Source organism: Haemaphysalis longicornis, unplaced genomic scaffold (assembly GCF_048455015.1).
Source record: "Haemaphysalis longicornis isolate Haplotype H1 unplaced genomic scaffold, Haemaphysalis longicornis Haplotype H1 scaffold_1, whole genome shotgun sequence".
In the NCBI taxonomy this organism is placed as follows: domain Eukaryota; kingdom Metazoa; phylum Arthropoda; class Arachnida; order Ixodida; family Ixodidae; genus Haemaphysalis; species Haemaphysalis longicornis.
Window position 1 is genome coordinate 23,959,455 of NW_027526203.1, and position 17,973 is coordinate 23,977,427.

General features: G+C 50.5%; 1 protein-coding gene and 1 pseudogene across 1 annotated transcript; one reads left to right on the top strand and one right to left on the bottom strand.

Annotated features, from left to right (window-relative positions):
* Positions 1-1,590: 1,590 nt before the first annotated feature.
* On the bottom strand, positions 1,591-2,226 carry LOC144158715 (uncharacterized). Its single transcript, XM_077689828.1, has one exon. It carries the CDS (start codon positions 2,224-2,226, stop codon positions 1,591-1,593), a length of 636 nt encoding a protein of 211 aa, XP_077545954.1.
* A 4,134-nt stretch (positions 2,227-6,360) lies between these two features.
* Positions 6,361-10,010, top strand: LOC144158778 (mitochondrial 2-oxodicarboxylate carrier pseudogene; annotated as a pseudogene).
* The last annotated feature ends 7,963 nt before the right edge of the window (positions 10,011-17,973 follow it).

A 17,973-nucleotide genomic window follows, 5' to 3' on the forward strand; every position in this document is an offset into this window, starting at 1 on the left:
GACTTCATGCTCTTAAGTTGCTGCTTCTCATGCACACACTTTGGCTTCTGGCCAAGAAACAGTGGTGAAAGTTGAAAACTACCCAGGACTGTTCCAGAGTAGCTCCGTACTTTATTTCTGCCCATGGAATGCCTTCTGCGAGATCAGGCTTGGCATGCCCGCAAACTGCTCAGAACTATTCTGGACTGGGAAATGAGAGAGAGGCGACTTTATGACACAATAATGTGAGAGTGGACCACTTGTTTCCTTGCAACTGCAGGCGATTTAACTCACTTGAAGATGCGCAGCCCACTGATACTGCAGTTGATTGTCTTTCAAGGAGCACTACAGGCAAAACAATTTTTGTTTTAACTGAAAGATCATACATTTCATAGCTCTCTCAGATATTATTTTATGACTAACAATGACTTGTTTGCTGACAATTGAACCTGACGTTCCCGTCTGCTATATCCCATCCATTTTTTCAATGTTGATTGCACTCAGTTTTAATTTGCCCCCTTCTGTTGCATGTATGCACCAGTGGTAAGCAGGTACGCTAGGCTCTGATGTTGATCCGCATGCATGCATCTTTTTGCTGTGCTTGTATGCAAGGCGAAATGTTTCAACAAAAAACTGAAACAACCATAGCCGCTTGGACTGAAGCATCCTGTTTTATGTTTGGTAGCTGAGCTTTCCACCCTTAAAAGAAAGCGCACGAGTAAGTTCCCTCGCACATTAATTTACGTTTTCATGTGCCTGACTCAGTGTTAGCTTCAGAAAAATGTTTCGGCAAGTTCCACCAATCTGGTGAGTCACCATTCAAAACTTATGTCACAAAATGTAGTGTGGGAAAGTTTATGGGGCAGTGATACCTGTTTTCATGCTTATTGATTTTTATGTAATGATAAGACTCTGCTGCTGCTGTGAGTGGTATGTTTGTATTCACGACACTCGGCTACTACTTATACAGGCAAACTTGCTTTTACACTTCAGTACACCTTTGTGGCATTGTGCTTTCCGCCATCAGAGTCAAAATCACTGGCATCGCTGCTACTGGCGCAATGGTTAGATGTGCCGATATTACAATCTTTTCTTCAAGTAGTGCTATAGTTATCTTTCTGTGATGTTGAAACGTATCAAAGTACTCTGTTGCTATTTCATAAGACACTGCCACTGCTTTTCCTGCCATTGTTTAAGTCCTAGATAATTAGGTTTTTTAGAGCAGATGGGGATGGATGTCACCAAGACCCAATTCCGCCAAACAAAATTTTGGTAGCCTTTAAAAAGGCTGTTTGATCATGGTGATTGTGGAGACGGTCGAGTGCTGATGGTGGCAAACACCAGAGACGTCAACCCACTGCAGTCCAAGGATGCAGGGTCAATCCCATCCACGGTGGCTGCTTTTCTGATGGAGGCGAAAAGCGAAAAGGTCTATGTGTCAAGATTTCGGCGCACGTTAAAGATCCCCAGTTGGTCAAAATTAATCCAGAACTCTTCACTACAGCGGGCCTCATAGACCAGGTGTAGCTTCGGCGTGTTTAACGCCACCAACCAAAACAGTTGCTGTTGTAGGAAGCATCTGTGCCATTGGAAGTGCTGTCGTCGTCGTTTTCAAAGCTCATCAACAGGCCAAACACCTGAGATGATGATGTCACCTGAGATGTCGCTGTCAGAAGCAGTGGCGTTGTCGGAAGTGCTTTCGTCGTCTTCCTCAAGCGTGGTGACGATTGGGTCAATGTAGTCACTACTGCACGTCACTTGCTGAAAATTTGCCTCGAGTGTTTGCATATGCCTCACAGCCTCCCGCCAATGTTCGGCTGGGACTTCTGCAACCTTATCCTTTAGCAGCTGTTCCACATGCGTAATGTTGAACGTCGTGGTGGCTGCTGCCACAGCGTTCTTAATTTCCGCCCAGATCAGTTCGATAGGATTGAACTCGAAGTGGTAAGGCGGCAGCCTTACCACGATAAAGCCTGCCTTCTGTGCAGCCGTGTAGACTCGGTAGCTGATAAAGCGTGGCTTCACACGAGCAACTATTCCCAGCAGCTGCTTCTTGGTCAGTTCAGCGCTGTACTGGATGCCTTTGCTGTCCAACCACTCTGTGATCGTTCGCTTGATGGAATTCGTCGTTGGCACTGCCTCGTTCCACCGTGAGTGGTAGGAGGCACTGTCCATCACTATGACGTTACCACTTGGGAACCTCTGCAGCACACCGTCAAACCAGCCTTCGAAGCGGGGGCCGTCCATTTCTTCGTGGTAGTCCCCTGTCTTTTTGCCACGGAACACGTCGAGACACCCATCAACGAAGTCATATTTGCTGCCTATGTGGGTTACAATGACCCGCTGACCTTTACCTGATGGCTGCTTCAGTCAGGCTGCTTCAGCGCCTGAAGGCGCCTTCACTGGACTTCACAGTGGTGTCAGTCCATACAGCCGAGGTCGTGTGTCCTGCCGTCACCCAGGTCTCATCCAAGTTGAAAATCTGTCGATTTTCCGCTCGGTACCGCCGAATGTCACGCAGGTACTCATGCCGCCATGCGAGGATGTCTTCGGGGTCAAGCAGCACAGAGTTCCGGCTTCTTTTCTCCCGCTTGAACCCGATCTCTCGAAGTAGACGACGAACAGTCCACGGCTTCAGCGACGGGTCACTTGTACGCTCCGAGAACTCCTTTGATATCTTGGCCACAATCGTTATTTCGTTGCGGAGAAAAATGTCGTACACGCAGGACCTCAGCACGTTCAACGTGAAGCTGTCGTACAAGGCACTGCGTCGCTTATTCTCGGAATTCCGCGGGCGTTTGCGAGACGGCGTTGACAACACTCCATTAGTGGCTTGTGCCTCTTTCTTGACCGCAAACACGGTCCGCACGCCAATTCCGAGCATATCAGCGACAAATGCGGCAGTATCTTCCACGGTGCATTTCAGCTCCCTGGCCCGGTGTAGCGGTTGAAGCTCCACCAGGCTCACCAAGCAAGAAAGAATCGCATGCCGATGTTTCCACGTGGGGATACATCACGGAAGAAAAGCAACACAACGCACTCAGAGAGCCGATGAGGGGACGTGCGGTGCAAGTGGTGTTGGTGGCGCACTATGCGTGCGCGAGTGCGTTAAAACCTGACGTAGGAACTAATGCGAAGGAACTTACCTGGCAGGTTTTTAAAGGAAAACGGCTAAAAACATTCCGTTATGCAGTAATGTCAACTATAAAATGAAAAAAATTACATAAATTCTCCCTAAAGCTAATTTCTTTTTTGGCAGGTTCGCATTTCTTTTTTTTCTGCCGCACCCCGTTTTCCATAATGTTTTTTTAAGTTTTTTGTGTGTACCTTCTAACTAAATTGTTCTTCGTGCCGTAAAAATAATTCGATATTGATATAATTCCCTTCTGTGTAGTGATTATGTATATGCAAAACAACATTATAAGTACGGAACTACATAATGAATAGCGGAAGTCTCCTAAGGCGACCGCACCACGCCCGTGCGCGGAGCTTCTCCTGCAGAGTTACCCTGTCAACAACTATAACTAGCGTCACTTAATAAGCTATGCTTAAGAGTACTGCCACCTCGTGCACCCGGAAGCATCTGGGGGCCATTTTGTTTCTGGCTTGCAGTGTTGCCATGTCTTTCAACGAAACCGCCGCCGGTTCTGACGGGCAGAGTGTGACCGGCCGCTCTTTGCTTCAACGCAGCATAGAGAGAGCGCGCGCGCGCGAGAGAGAGAGAGAGAGAGAGATAGAGAAAGAGAGAGAGAGAGAGAGAGAGAGAGAGAGAGAGAGAGAGAGGAGACGCACCCAGAAACAAAATGACTGCACCTATATGTAAACAAATATCACGTGGTGCCGACCGACCAATGAAAATCCTGGCGGCGCATAACAATGAGAGAAAATAGTGCCGATACTCTGAAAGCCTTTATTTAGTGAAGCTAGTTCTAACCGCTTCAGTGATCACGTTTACTGGCTTTAGCAGCGGCAACGACTGCCTGTCACTCCTTCCGTTGTCCGCCAATATCGGCAGTTCTTCGCTGTCGTTCCCATTCATTCACCTTTCGCCGCCCTGCACTGGCTGCACTGTTGGAAGGAATGCCTGCCCGGCACCACGCGCATGACGGGAGAGCTTTATTCTCTTCACTACGCTACACGTGCGGGTATAGCACATTGTCCCACATCCTCCCCTTTCAATGGATGGATGGAGGCAACTCCTTTCAAGGAAGGTTGCTGCTTGGAATCCGACGGAGCCGCCTCTCTGGACCGGCTCGCCGCTGCACGGTTCCAGGTTGGCCGCCTCAGGCGAAGCGATGGTATGGACTTGGTGTCGTGCCGCTTCTCGTCCTTGTCGCCCTGGTGAAAGCTGTCGCCTCCGCTCTTGTCGTCGTTGCTCTTTCTGCGAGCGTCCCCTCACTTCTGCTTCTTGGCCGTCGCCCTGGGGTGCGGCAGGAGAACCTCGGTCGATGCGGACAGTGACTCGTTGCTCGGGGTGTAGTCTGAAAACTCCTTCATACGCGATCGTCTGTGCTGCTGCTCTGATGGTCTGTGCTGCTGCGCTATGGATGCCCCTCGCACGGCGGCACGGGCCTCTTCACTATTTTCCAGCATCGTCTCCGTATCCGCCGCGGGTGGCCGCTCCAGCGTGCTGGAGGTTCGAAAGAACTCGCCGTCAGGCAGCCAGGAGACCGAAGGTTCGAGCAGTGATTCACCCCTGTTGTTGGCGAAATTGTTGTACCACGGCTCGCTCGTCTGCCCGCGAGGGTGTCGCGGGTGCCTGTCAGCAGGGCTGCCACGCGGGCGCTGCGCCGGTTGTGGCACGGAAGCTGCTGGGGAGGTTGCAGAAATTTCCAGCGCTCGGGCGTTGCTTGCCGCGAGGGTAGGAGGGGGCCGCCACGGGGAATCCAGGGCGGTGTCGATAGCCGGAACAGAATCGGGTCCGCGATGTACTCGGGAGGGCGATGCTCGATGTCCTGCTTCGACGGTTGATTGTAATCGTAGGTGTAGCTCATTTCTTCGGGACTCAGATAGCGCTCTCGAATCGGCTCTGAGAAGGTTTCCAAGCACATTCGCTGAAGCTCTGCCCTGGTCTTCTCGTAGAGTGGAAGTGGTACCAACACATTGTTCACTGACGGGAATAAACCAAGGTTGGTGATGGGTGGTTTTCCAAGTAGGGCTGTGCATAGACCAGGTAGGATGTAGACGTTTTCCACGCTTTCTCGGCCGTTGAGCTTGAAATGAAGCCTTGCCAGTCCCGAGATGCGCAGAGTTTTTCCATCTGGACCCTGAAGCCTCCGGTCGGGGGAAGTCAGAACGACGTGCTTGAAGAGCCGTCGGAATTGTCGTTCCGGGATAACAGTCTCGTCCGCACCCGTGTCGATTTTGAAGACCAGGGTCTGTGACTCGACGAGGGGAGAGACTTCCCACTTGGATGAAGCCGTCGTCGCCATGAGGCCCAGATGGCAGATGGCCCTCGCGTGACGCTCTTTCCCACACCAGCCGCATTTCTTGAAGCCCCTCGGGTGGTGTGTGGTTGTGCACAATCCATGTTGCAAGGCGGACAAAAGGAGGCGGGAGTCACGGGGCCCGTCGAAACAACGTGCCATGAGCGCGTCGACAGAGGCAGGTGACGAGCCTCGCTTCCACTCGGCATCCCCCCAGCAACGTTTGTAGCAGCTGTGCTAGGATAGCGCGAAAAAGGGTAGCGCGCGTGTATGAAGATGATAATGAGGATAAATTTCGTCGTCTGCGTTCAGACTGAGCCACTGCTTGGGACTCCCGTACGTCTCTCGAGATTTGGGCGCAGGTTAAAGGTACCAAGGTGTCCCAAATTATTCCGTAGCCGTTCACAGCGGTGTGCCTCATAGCATAGCTGTAACTTCGGCACGTAAAACACGTCTCTTTATACTTTTTTAATATCCAGAGAAAGCTTTACCGATGATAAAGAGCAATGATTAGTGGGCGTGCGTACTGTGGATCTTTTTTTCAAGCATTTATTTTTTGCACACACAAAAAAAGAAGCGGCAAGGGGGTGTAAATCCGTAAGTGCAGTTTTATTGCGCGCACGAAATGAAATGGCAAAATGTGCGATCCCAGAGAAAATAGAAATACATAAAAATTACTATGACATAGACAAAATAATTTTAAAAAGAATAAAAAGCCGATGATGTTGGACTGCACAGAAGGGGAATATCGAGCCCACCTTCCTTGAGGTGGGTGATTCGAGAAGGAGAAAGACGAAGCGGCAGAAGCTGCTCGTGGTGCGTGCCTCGTTTGGCAACGCCCGGTTTTTTTCCTCTGTGGCTGCCGCTCGTACAAGGAAGAACGTTTCATTAGCCGCCGGTATCTGGTGCAAATTTTCGCTCGCACATTTGTACCGTCCGAAAGAGGCCTTCGGAGATGGCCACAACAGAGACCGCTCTTCGGCGATCGGTAAGGCTACGTGGATTTAGTTTTGCGTGGTTGGCGCAGTGCATCCGCGCTTAGTTGGCGGGAATTTTGCTGAGAACAATCGTTGCGCTCATATTTTTGTGTACCTGCAGCGGCAGTCCTAGTGATTGTACCGGGAAGTCGCTGGGTTTTTGTGCAATTTGTCAGTGCTAGTAACCCGGTGTTGCGGCTGTTGCGCGCAGTGCGCAGGTCTCAGGGCATTCGTTTGTCGTAGGCATTGTCGGTGTTTAACATCCGCCGTGGACAAATGTAATCCGAGAGTAGACACGTACTTTATACGTTTTTTTTTGCCTCGGCAGTGGCGTTGCTCTCTCTCGCCTTAGAAAGCATCGCCATTTATGGCCGTACGGCAGCGCTCTAGCTCAGCGCAGCAGGCATGGCTAGAGTGTCGTCCGACGACGTTCTAACATCTAGCACTAGGCTAGTTACGCCCGAAGCACCCGTTGTAGGGGTTCAGTCATAGCTTCTTGATCACAAGCACGGGGGTTCGAGAGCAGCTCTTGGCTCTGTTATTATTTTTTCACCTTTAAATTGAAGTATAATTTTTACGGCTTAGGTTAGTTTTGGTGTTTTAAAGATTTTTTTGTATTCGTCATGTCAGGTTAGTTTAGGTTAGGTTACCTTATTTCCGTTAGGTAGATCGACGTATAGTGCCAGACGCGGCATTTTATTTAGAAAATGCCGGTGGACGTCGATATAGTGGAGTGCTCATTGTACCTTCCTTCGGACATCTATCTAGATACAGCCTTGGGATTATAGCGGTTTATACCGCCAGCTGGAATGCGCCTCGGCATAAATGCTTCGGGGCCTGGTTGCCATTGAAGTGACAGCACTGCTTTTTAATTACGGTAGTATGCCTCATGGCGTCAGACCTATATTACACAAGTATATGTTGGCTCCCGTTTAGGAAGTGGAACGGAAACAGGTTGTATAAGTTATGCTAGATCGTATGACTAATGGCAGCAAGGGACACTAGCGTTTGCTGGCGAGCGCTGAAATCGGTGAAGGCATCTGCCCGACCCCTACACAACCAGTTATTCTGACCTGGACGCCCGTGCACTCGCGCCTCGAAGGGAATGAAGCGGCCCACGAACACGCCCGAGGACTCACGATCCGGGCTGGGTGCGCGTGATCGCCTGGTCTTTTTTCACGACATCACTATGCACTACCGCCTCTCCCGCTTGACGTATCCTCCGGTGGACGAAACTTTAGAAAATTCTGAGGCCCCAATAACCTCCCCCTCCTACAAGCAGTGGGTGAACCGCCTGACGAGCCCGGACCTTAGGATGCAGCGTGAACTGGTGAAGGGGGCCTGGACCGCCAGCCGAGCTCAGGATATCCCGGAATAGGGAAGCCCCCACCGGGCGGGTGCCCTAACATCTGCACCAGCTTGACAAATAAAGATCTATTCATCATCATCATTATTATGAGGCTCACACGTGACGACTTCTTCAGACAGGCACCTTTCCTAATCCCGCCGTCCTGACGCACATCCACCCAACTCTGTCCCCTACTTCGGCCTGCTGCATATGTGGTGAGGTGGTTATGTCACACTATCCCACATCATCTGGGCTTGCCCGAAAAAACCCTTTCCCGAAATACCCTCCGTGGAACGATGGGGGCCGCACTGCGCAGCTCGGACGCGGACCTCAGGCTGCCGAGGTCACTGATCAGTTCAAGCTGACAGCCATCAACGCGATCTAACCACTAGCATCGCTTTCATGATGCATAATCGCTGATATTCCTCGAAATAAAGTTTATTTTTTCCCTCTCTCTCTCTCTCTCGCCGAGAGACGTCTACACAGAGTCGTGCATTGGATAATGACACCGCGTCTTCAAAACTACGAATTAGAATTTGGAGGAATTAAACTAAGAATGTGAAACGGCATGTCGTGCTTAACAACGCTTTAGCATATACGCAGCATCAGCACATCGGGTGCGTATGCTCTTGCGTTCTTGTTTCTGCTGTGTTGACAGCTCCAACCTCGTCAGCTGGTTTTTTAAAGCATTTTTTGTCGCCAGTAATTGTTTCCTGCATGAACGTGATGCAGGGAAAATAAATTGCTTTCACGAGGTCGTATGTTCTCGTATTTAACGGAGCTATGTTTGCATGGTTGCGCGATACATTTTAAGATGACCGCTCCCTACGCGGAGCTGAAATTAAAATTTGTATTTCATCGCACTTATAGCCTCCTAAATTCACACGCCATTACATCTAAAGCTGGTCTTAAAACCTAGGGTAGATTAGAATCGAAGAGGGTGTGGAAGCAATTTCGAACTGTCAAAACGTGCTCCCGTTGTTACGTAATGTGTGGCCATGTTGCTTGGCCCTATATTGATGAAAAGGCTAGCATGACGACCCCGTGTTGTCCGATACAGTTTACCTTTAAGTGCAAAAAAGTGCAGAAATACCGCACACCAAACACAAAGCACGACTCCGTTCTCCTATCGCTCAGATCCCTTAAATTTAATTTTACGTGTTATTTTTCGTACACCATTGACGAGCACTTGTGCTTTCCGGAGAAGTTCATATTGTGTATTCAGCTTAGCACTTGCTGTTTTTATTCCGCTTCTGTCCCATTGTCGAGTGTTCAACGAAGCGTTCTGCTTTCCCCTTTTATTTTTTCGTCTTTGCGCAGAGTGGTCCTGCCGTATCGACGGGAACGAGCAGCACCACGCCGGAGCACACGGGCATCGCGAAGCTGGCGCGGGAAGCGGCCATCCAGATCGCGTCCGGCGGATCGGCGGGCTTCGTAGAGATATGCCTGATGCACCCTCTGGATGTGGTCAAGACCCGATTCCAGGTGCAGCACAACCATCTGGTGCCAGCCGCCGGCGAGCAGCGCTACACGTCCATCGCCGACTGCTTCCGGCGCATGGTGCGCTCCGAGGGCTTCCTGGCCATCTACAAGGGCATCCTTCCGCCAATCCTCGCCGAGACTCCCAAGCGTGCAGTCAAGTTCTTCACCTTCGAGCAGTACAAGAAGCTCTCCTGCTTCGGTGGACCTCAGACGGCGGTAAGCCTCTCGCTCGCCGGTCTCTTCGCCGGCCTCACTGAGGCAGTGCTCGTGAATCCCTTCGAAGTGGTCAAGGTGCGGCTGCAGACCGACAAGCAGGTTGTCTCCAGGCAGCCGAGCACGTTCGCCGTGGCTAGGGACATCTACCGAGAGGCCGGCTTCGGTTTTCGCGGCCTTAACCTAGGGCTGACATCGACCATGAGCCGGAACGGACTGTTCAACATGTTCTACTTCGGCTTCTACTTCTCCGTGAAGGACAAGCTGCCCAAGACCAGCAGCGAGGCGGCCACCTTCGCCATGCGGCTCGCCACAGGATTCGTAGCAGGCACGGGTGCGTCCATGATGAACATACCGTTCGACGTTGCCAAGAGTCGCATTCAGGGACCCCAGCCTGGGCCGCCCGGCACGATCAAGTACAGGACGTGCCTGCAGAGCGTGCGGACCATCTACCTGGAAGAAGGATACTTCGCACTCTACAAGGGTCTTGTGCCGAAGGTTCTCCGACTTGGTCCTGGAGGCGCCGTCATGCTGGTTGTGTACGAGCACATGAACGAAGTCCTGAGAAAAAAGTTTCCTGGATGAGCGAGGCTAAAAACCGGTTTAAAACAGCCCCGTTAAAGCATTTTCTCGGTGCCGTTACCTGCTTCAACAGAGTGTATTATGTTTCCAACGCCACGTTCAAGCTGTAGTGATCCAGCTTTCATCACTGATGCTCTGCATAAACAGCTTACCGGGTGTGGCATGCAAGGTTGCTTTTCATTGTCAAAACAGAGTGTATTATGTTTCCAACGCCACGTTCAAGCTGTAGTGATCCAGCTTTCATCACTGATGCTCTGCATAAACAGCTTACCGGGTGTGGCATGCAAGGTTGCTTTTCATTGTCAAATATTTGTTGCTACAAGGAGAAAACGCTTTTCCGAACTATCTGCTATGTACGTTTTACAGAACAGAACACAAACTGTCATCTGGACATTCCGCACTGGCCTGCCCAGTCAGTCTTTGCGAAACAACCCGCACTGCAGAGTTGACATTCTCTATCTATGATGTACCGCTGCCGGCCTTGAAAAAACTGCTGCGTGCGAGAAGGTGAAATGTGGCATTGTTGTTTTTGTAAGGGAAACCATGTACATCTCGTGTTAGGCAATCGCTGTTGTTGGTTGTCGCCCGAATAAAAGTGTTTGGTGGTCCACATGAAGTATATGTTTATGGTTGAGGGTGCTTGTGGGATGATAGAAATTGAGGCCTTAAAAAATTAAGGGCTCAATTATTCACCTGGGATGGTTAAACATGTTCTTAGCCTTGCATTCTTTCTGACCTGGAAGATTTTAATTGAGGTATTTAAATTTCCATTTGGGGGCGTTGTGGCTGTCTCACATTAGGGATATGGTCCGTAGAAATATGTGCTAGTCTGCCGTCCGCCCGATTTCTCTATGGGAAGGCGTGTCCGCGCTGCTGATGCACGCACAGCGCTGCGCAGAGGGCGCTGCGAGCAATCGGAGCGCCCGAGCCGCCGGAGCGAGAGCGGCCGCAGGCCGGCCTGTGCCGCGCGCTACTGCCGCGGAGCGCGAGCGCGCATCGGGGTTTGTCGGCCACTTAGAGCGGTGAAATCGAATGGTACTAGGTACATCAGCTCACAATCGAAGGTATGATAGTACTATAAGACCTTTTAGTTTCATGCCCCGAGTTTTTCGCGAATTGGGCTACCGCTACGGAGACTCTTTGCGGCCGCTGAGTTTCGCGAGTGCAACCGAAGGGATGAAACCGCAGCAACCAGCGTAGCCGTTTCACTACCACCGCTTGAACCATTATTAAAGTGAAGCTTTCTATGTCTCACTGATGGCCTATGCCGCCTCGAAAAAGCACTGCTGGAAAGCCAACTGTCTCTGACGACGGTGATGTTTGTGAGTAAAATGAGAATAAAAAAAATCCCCCGCATTTCCCCGAGGGGGAGAATGTGAAAGTGCGAATGCACGGTTGTCGGCCCGCTTGCGGCGCTTGCGCTCGGCCCCCGCAGCCCACCGCCTCGCCGCCTTCTCTTCCATCTCTTCCATCGGGTTTGTAGTATCACGTACCCGCCGCGGTGGCTCAGTGGCTAAGGCGTTGCGCTGCTGAGCTCGAGGTCGCGGGTTCGATTCCCGGCCGCGGCGGCCGCTTTTCTGATGGAGGCGAAAAGCAAAAACGCCCGTGTGTACGAGATTTCGGCGCACGATAAAGATCCCCAGGTGGTCAAAATTAATCCGGAGCCCTCCACTACGGCGCGCCTCATCGCCTGCGTTGCGTCGGCGCGTTAAACTCCACAATCAATCAATCAATCAATTGTAGTATCACGTGTACACCACGCAGTTATCAAGCCGCTATAACGCCGCTGAGTCGCCAACGCACGCCGCTGACGACGTAGTTTGAATGCGTTAAAGATATAAGGCGCGTCACTAACGCTGATATCACGTCGCGTCCGTGGCTTGGTCGGTAGAGCGTCGCGCTGCGGCCGCAAAGTCCGCGGATCGAAACCTGGCGCCGGATGCTGTTTCTTTATAGAGGAGCACTGCGGACGCCGACGCCGCTGCCGACGCCGGCGGTGGATGGTTTGGGGTCGCTTATAAAGTGCATTCGCACTTAAAAAACGCTTCCCGTGGTCAGAATCGAAACTGGCTCCATCGCGTTTTGAAGCCGACGTCTATCTCATTGCGCAATTCAAACATGGTCAAAGCAGTTTGGATTTGGAGGGGAGTGCATGGACGTGCACATGTAATTAGTCAGAAAAATTATCCACTCCTCCACTCCGCAACGATGGTTGAACACGAAGCTTTCCTCGCGTGAAATCAAACGGCAAAGGGTCGATGTCAAATCTGGCGTGATCATAAGTCCAAAATTCGTGCGAGTCAAAGTGAAAGCTCAATGAGGCTAAGTCAAAACACAGACGACAAGAAATCGCTCACAAGAAAGCTTCGCGTTCAACCATCAATGTTCAGACAGTGAGATCCCTTTCAAAAAGAGCTCCCTGCGGCACCAGAAGCGGCGTTTGTTCCACATCGAAACTACAGGGTCATTCCTGAACGTCATTGACCGCAACAAGCACGCATCCGGCTGGTAGGCTGACAAGAAGGAAAGCGAAAGCTTGAATAAAATGTTGTGCCAGCAAAAACTTCTTCCTATATACTTTGGGCAGAGTGCGGGGGGAGGGGGGATAAAGCAAGGTATATATGGTCATGACAGTATAAATAAACCTCAATAGTTTTACTCCTTGGTTTCAAACAGCCGCGATTATAATGATTGGCCATAACACAAATATTCTCCCGTTTTGCTTTCCCCGCGTGCGTCTCGCAATTCCCTCCGAGTGTGTGGGTGATCAAAAAGAACCTGTGCAATGAGGAATGCAAGCGAAGTTACTGATTTGCAGCCGCGTGTTATTAAAAATCAGTTTCACGTACCCAATGCTGGCGAATGTTTCAAATCATAGTATTCACGAAAATTACAGGCACGCAAAAGAGGTTTGATAGTACCCAAATTTTTGAAAATTTCGAGGTAAGCGGGGTGTTTGGTTAAGCGAAATGCGAAAAATGTATGGCCAGATCACTGGAATAAGAGCTAGTGCTGGTAACAAACGCTCCAATGCACAGGGAAGCTTCCGGAATACAGGCAAAATAATTTGCAAAAAAAAAAAACAATTTTTTTTAGGTATTGCGGAAAAAGAACTGCGTGATGCTCACCTGTTTCGCCTTCGCGTCTGATCCCAAAAAAGTGTTCTCGAGCTTCTCAATGCCGCATTGGTCACCAACGCTATATTCTATCTTGCTGTGAAGCAGGCAAAGCATATGTTTTTTTTCGTTCTTGCCGTTTTTGGCACTTCTTGAGACACGTCGTCATCCACATGATCAGGAGCGTCTTCCCCAGCTATATCAACGATGTAGGCGTCGGACAGCACTCCGCTAACGGGACATCGGCCCCGCAAAGTGCGTACCCCGCGCAAATTTGCCGTTCGCGACGGTGTTCGGCGCGTAATAGGGAGCTAAGATTTCACCAAAAGTTTATCAGCTGCCTGCAGCGGATGTTGCATTGCGTCCTCCTGGTCAACATTTCGAGATATCCGTGATCCACGAAAAGACGTTTCGAGACAAAAGGTGGAAAATGTCGCCTATGGCAGGTATATGCACGGCAAAAAAAAGTTTCGACTTGACCGATATTTCGAGATATCCGAGTTCGAGTTATGGAGAAATCACTGTATCTGATGACTGAAGGTGATAAAACTTCGTATGCATGTGCACACGTCTTGTTTTTTTATTCGGCATTTACATTCCATAGATTCCCAGTTGACTGGACGTAACTGAGGGGGCCGCGAAGACGTGCGCTTAAAGGCCTCCAGATCAACAATGCGAAAGGTCAGAAGGCACCGGTTCTAGCTGCGTTATTTACATACACGTACAGGGGACAACATCTTGGGAAACTTGGAAAGAAAGACGGTTCCAAAGCGCCATACAAAAAAGCGGAGCGCCGACACTCCACACACACATTTTCACGCGCTGACTAATCCATCAGTTAACAACGGCGGGGTATTCACAAAGAACGGTTGTTTGCTAGCTGAAGTCCCGCATGATGTTTTCAAGCTGGAAAACCATGTCGTGCTGGCAGTGTTCCCGAAGCCCCCGAGTATGTGTCAAAATCGGTTCGACACATACTCGGGGGCTAGCGTAGCGACACGATTCCGCGGTTTTTACAAGGCTCGATCCTTCATAATACGCGAAAACGTACTCCTGTCACTTCACGCTTCGGTTAAAACTCTTCGTACTGGTAAGAACCAACTTATTTGGCTAATCTGGTTTGTCGACAGGAACGGATAGGGTTCGAAAAGGGACAATTAAAATGGGCTGAACCCGCCCAGAAATAGGGCTGAACTACGAAGGCAGCAGCGGCACGGCAGAGCGCCGTCCGCCGCTGCCCATCGCACCGGCCGGCCACCGCGCTCTGATTGACTGCAGCGCCGCCGCTGCATGCATCACGGAGGAGCCCCCTTCGCGGCCGGCGGACGGCAGACTAGCACAATTTCTAGGGACCATATTAGGTAGCTGGACGAAATTGTGTATGGTTGTACAAGTGACGTGTACGCGCCATTAGGCAGAAACCGATGCTGGGAAGTATGAGTGATCGCGTACACAGGCGTGTGGTCGCAGGGTGTGCTTGCCCTACATGCGGTTTTAAAAGCCTTTCTGGAACTTCTCTCTTTTTTCTAATTGGATATCTCGATTTAACGATTTTATCAGCTTGGCTTCGCTAGAGATTTCAGGGGTAGTGTTTTGGTGGCGCTCGCCTTATCAGCGCCGTATCTTTTAAACTGCGAGCGGAAAGAGGCCCACACGACTACTACGTCCACCTTTGCATTCATTGTGCGGGTTGGACCTTCATTAGAACTGCAAGAACTTAATGAAATATCCCTGGAGTGCTGCCGCTTTGTCTTGTGAAATTGTACATTGCGCCCAAACTATTAGTACTTTACTAAATTCGTTCTTGTAGTACATTTAAACAACACCAAAAGAGCATTCTTTGTAACTTGTGGGGAAGCTTCGTTTTGAATACTTGTAGGGGTATAAATTTCAATGTACAGCAAATCATATCCTAAATAGAAAATAGGGAATGCCGTCTTTTCGCCCCGAAGCCCATGTCGGCTTTAGATGAACGAAGCAGCGATCAGTTTTTTAAAGTCAAATGGCAATCATCGGTATAGACCACGGAACCAGTGGTGCCTCCGTTAAAGACACCGTTAATCCTGGGAGGAGGCCATATTTCTTAAATCTCAGTAATCTTCAATCATGGCTAACCGACCTCAGCGGAAAGCCCGAAGCGAAATTCCAAATGAGAAATTTGTGATCATTCAATGGAACTATAGAGGATTTCGGAATAGGAAAAAAGGTGGCATCTCCAATTATATATCCAGTCCCTCGGCCCCGCACCAGCTATTCTGGCTCTTCAAGAGCCTGGAGCATATGCTAAACTTTCAGGTTATAGCTTATTGCAGGGGGGCCCTTCGACTTGCATCCTGGTGAACAAGGCGTATACGGCGCTCCACGTCGATCTAGATGTGGAAACCGAACAGGAATACAGTATGGTAAAGGTCCTTCCACTTAGACGTCGGGATCCTACAATACATGCACTCAACATGCACAGCCCCCCGCACAAGCCCCGCATAACTTTTAACGGAGTCTTCTGTCGAGCACTTAAATCGGCCGAGAAAGCACCCCTCGTGATAGTTGGGGATTTTAACGCCCCGAGCCTTCATTCGGGATACCACTTCGAGCAGGCCAGGGGACGCAAGTTAGCGGAGTTAATCTCCACGCTTCGACTTACGCTGCTCACGGACCAGGCATGTCCCACCCGTATCGAAAATTTGGTAACTCGCGACACGTCTCCCGACCTATCCCTAGTTAGAAATAGTAGAGACCCTACTTGGGAAAACCTGGAGGAGACACTCGGTAGCGATCACTGCTTCCTTAGGATCACCCTCTTGGCGAAGGCTGCTAGAAGAAAGCGGGCCGGGCCAAACTAACCAACTGGCATGAATTTAGGCTGCCAGAAATTCCCCCTGTTCTCCTCACAGACACCTATACGGAGTGGGCAAAACAGATCACCGCCTTACAACAGCAACACGTTACAAAAATTCATACAACCGAAAAGAGCCCAACTGTGGACAACCATCTGATGCATATATGGGAGGCACGCCGGAGCCTTACTAAAAGATGGAAGAAACGGAAACTTAATTGCAAGCTTCGAGCCCGCATCAGCGAACTAACTGAAAAAGCAGCGGAATACGCTGTGCAACTTAGCGACGCAAATTGGATAGAGAGATACAATTCGGCTGCGCATCAGATGGGATCAAAGGGGACATGGCGCCTTTTTCGTAGTCTCATTGACCCAACTCAGACGAGAGGGGAAGCGCAACGTCAACTCCGAAGAGCCCTACACGGGTACCAAGGTACGACGACCCAACTCGCGGATACTCTATGTGACAGATATCTCTACCGCACGGAAGACCCCAATAGACCTGAGTATCAGTACGCAGGCAAACAGAACCCCGACATGGATTCCCCCTTTACACTACAAGACCTTCGGACAGCTTTAGCTAAGATGCGCAGAGGTACAGCCCCGGGAAGAGACCGTATAACAGTCCAACTATTGGCGAACCTATCGGACTCGGCCTACTTCCAACTGTTAGATTACATAAGTCAAATCTGGGACGGCCATCCACTCCCCCCAGACGGGAAGACCTCCTTGGTAACTTTTATACCCAAGCCAGGAAAAATTGTTGATATTGATAATCTGAGGCCAATCTAGCTCACCTCATGCGCGGGTAAGCTCATGGAGGCAATTGAGTCCACGGGCCTCATTGCTGACACTATGTTCGGGTTCCGCCCACATATGTCACCACAGGACGTCCTTCTCCAGCTACACCGCGAAGTGATGCGACCAACTACAATGCGACACAACGATAAAGCCATCCTTGCCCTAGATCTCAAGGGGGCATTTGACAACGTCCGGCACAGAAGCATACTAGCAAACTTAAGCACAACAGATTGTGGTCAGAAAGCCTTCGCGTACGTCAGAGATTTCCTCTCCAAACGTCAAGCATTTCTGAGGATCGCAGATGAGGTGTACGGTCCATATTACATGGGTACAAGGGGTACTCCACAAGGAGCGGTTTTGTCGCCGCTACTCTTTAACATCGCTATGATGCAGCTACCACAAAATTAGCTCGGCTAGAGGGCATACAACATGCCCTTTACGCCGATTACATAACAATCTGGGGCACAGAAGGCAGCCTCGGGGAAATGGAGGAGGACCGCCTTCAAAGGGCTGCCAGCATTGTCGAAAGCTATGCTAATGACTGCGGCCTCCAATGTGCCCAAACAAAATCAGAACTTTTGCACATTAAACCCAATCCTAAAGAGAACACAAGGCTTTACATCTCTTTAACAGGTGGTTCTATCAGAGAAGTGGAAGAAATCATGGTCCTGGGTCTGCTTATTCACAACAAACTTAGCCCAGCGAACAGGTGAACAGGTCGGACGGATGATACATCCAACAGAGAGAGAGACAACTTTATTAAGGCCTGCACTTTACCTACAGGCGCCCGAACCCCGGTGAGGGGGCAGCGCCGTCGGCTGCTGGCGTTTGAGGGCCGCCAGCGCTAACTGGACAGCCTCCCGCTGTGCGTCGATACATCAAACAAGTGCGGCGGGTTACGGGGCAGGGACGAGCTTCGGCTCGCCTATGCCTTTGTGACCAGTAGGATCCTCTTCTCCGCACCCTACCTACGTACGACCAAGCAACACGAGAATAGCATTGACGTCATCATTAGGAAGGCCACAAAACGAGCCCTTGGCGTCCTGGTGGCTACCTCCAACACCAGATTATCGGCTCTGGGAGTGCTCAATTCGTATCAAGAGCTGAAAGAGGCTCATCTCATAAATCAGTACACGAGACTCGCACAGACGGCGTCGGGGCGCCACTCACTTAATCACCTACAAATCAAACACGAGTGCACCACAGAGGAGACGCG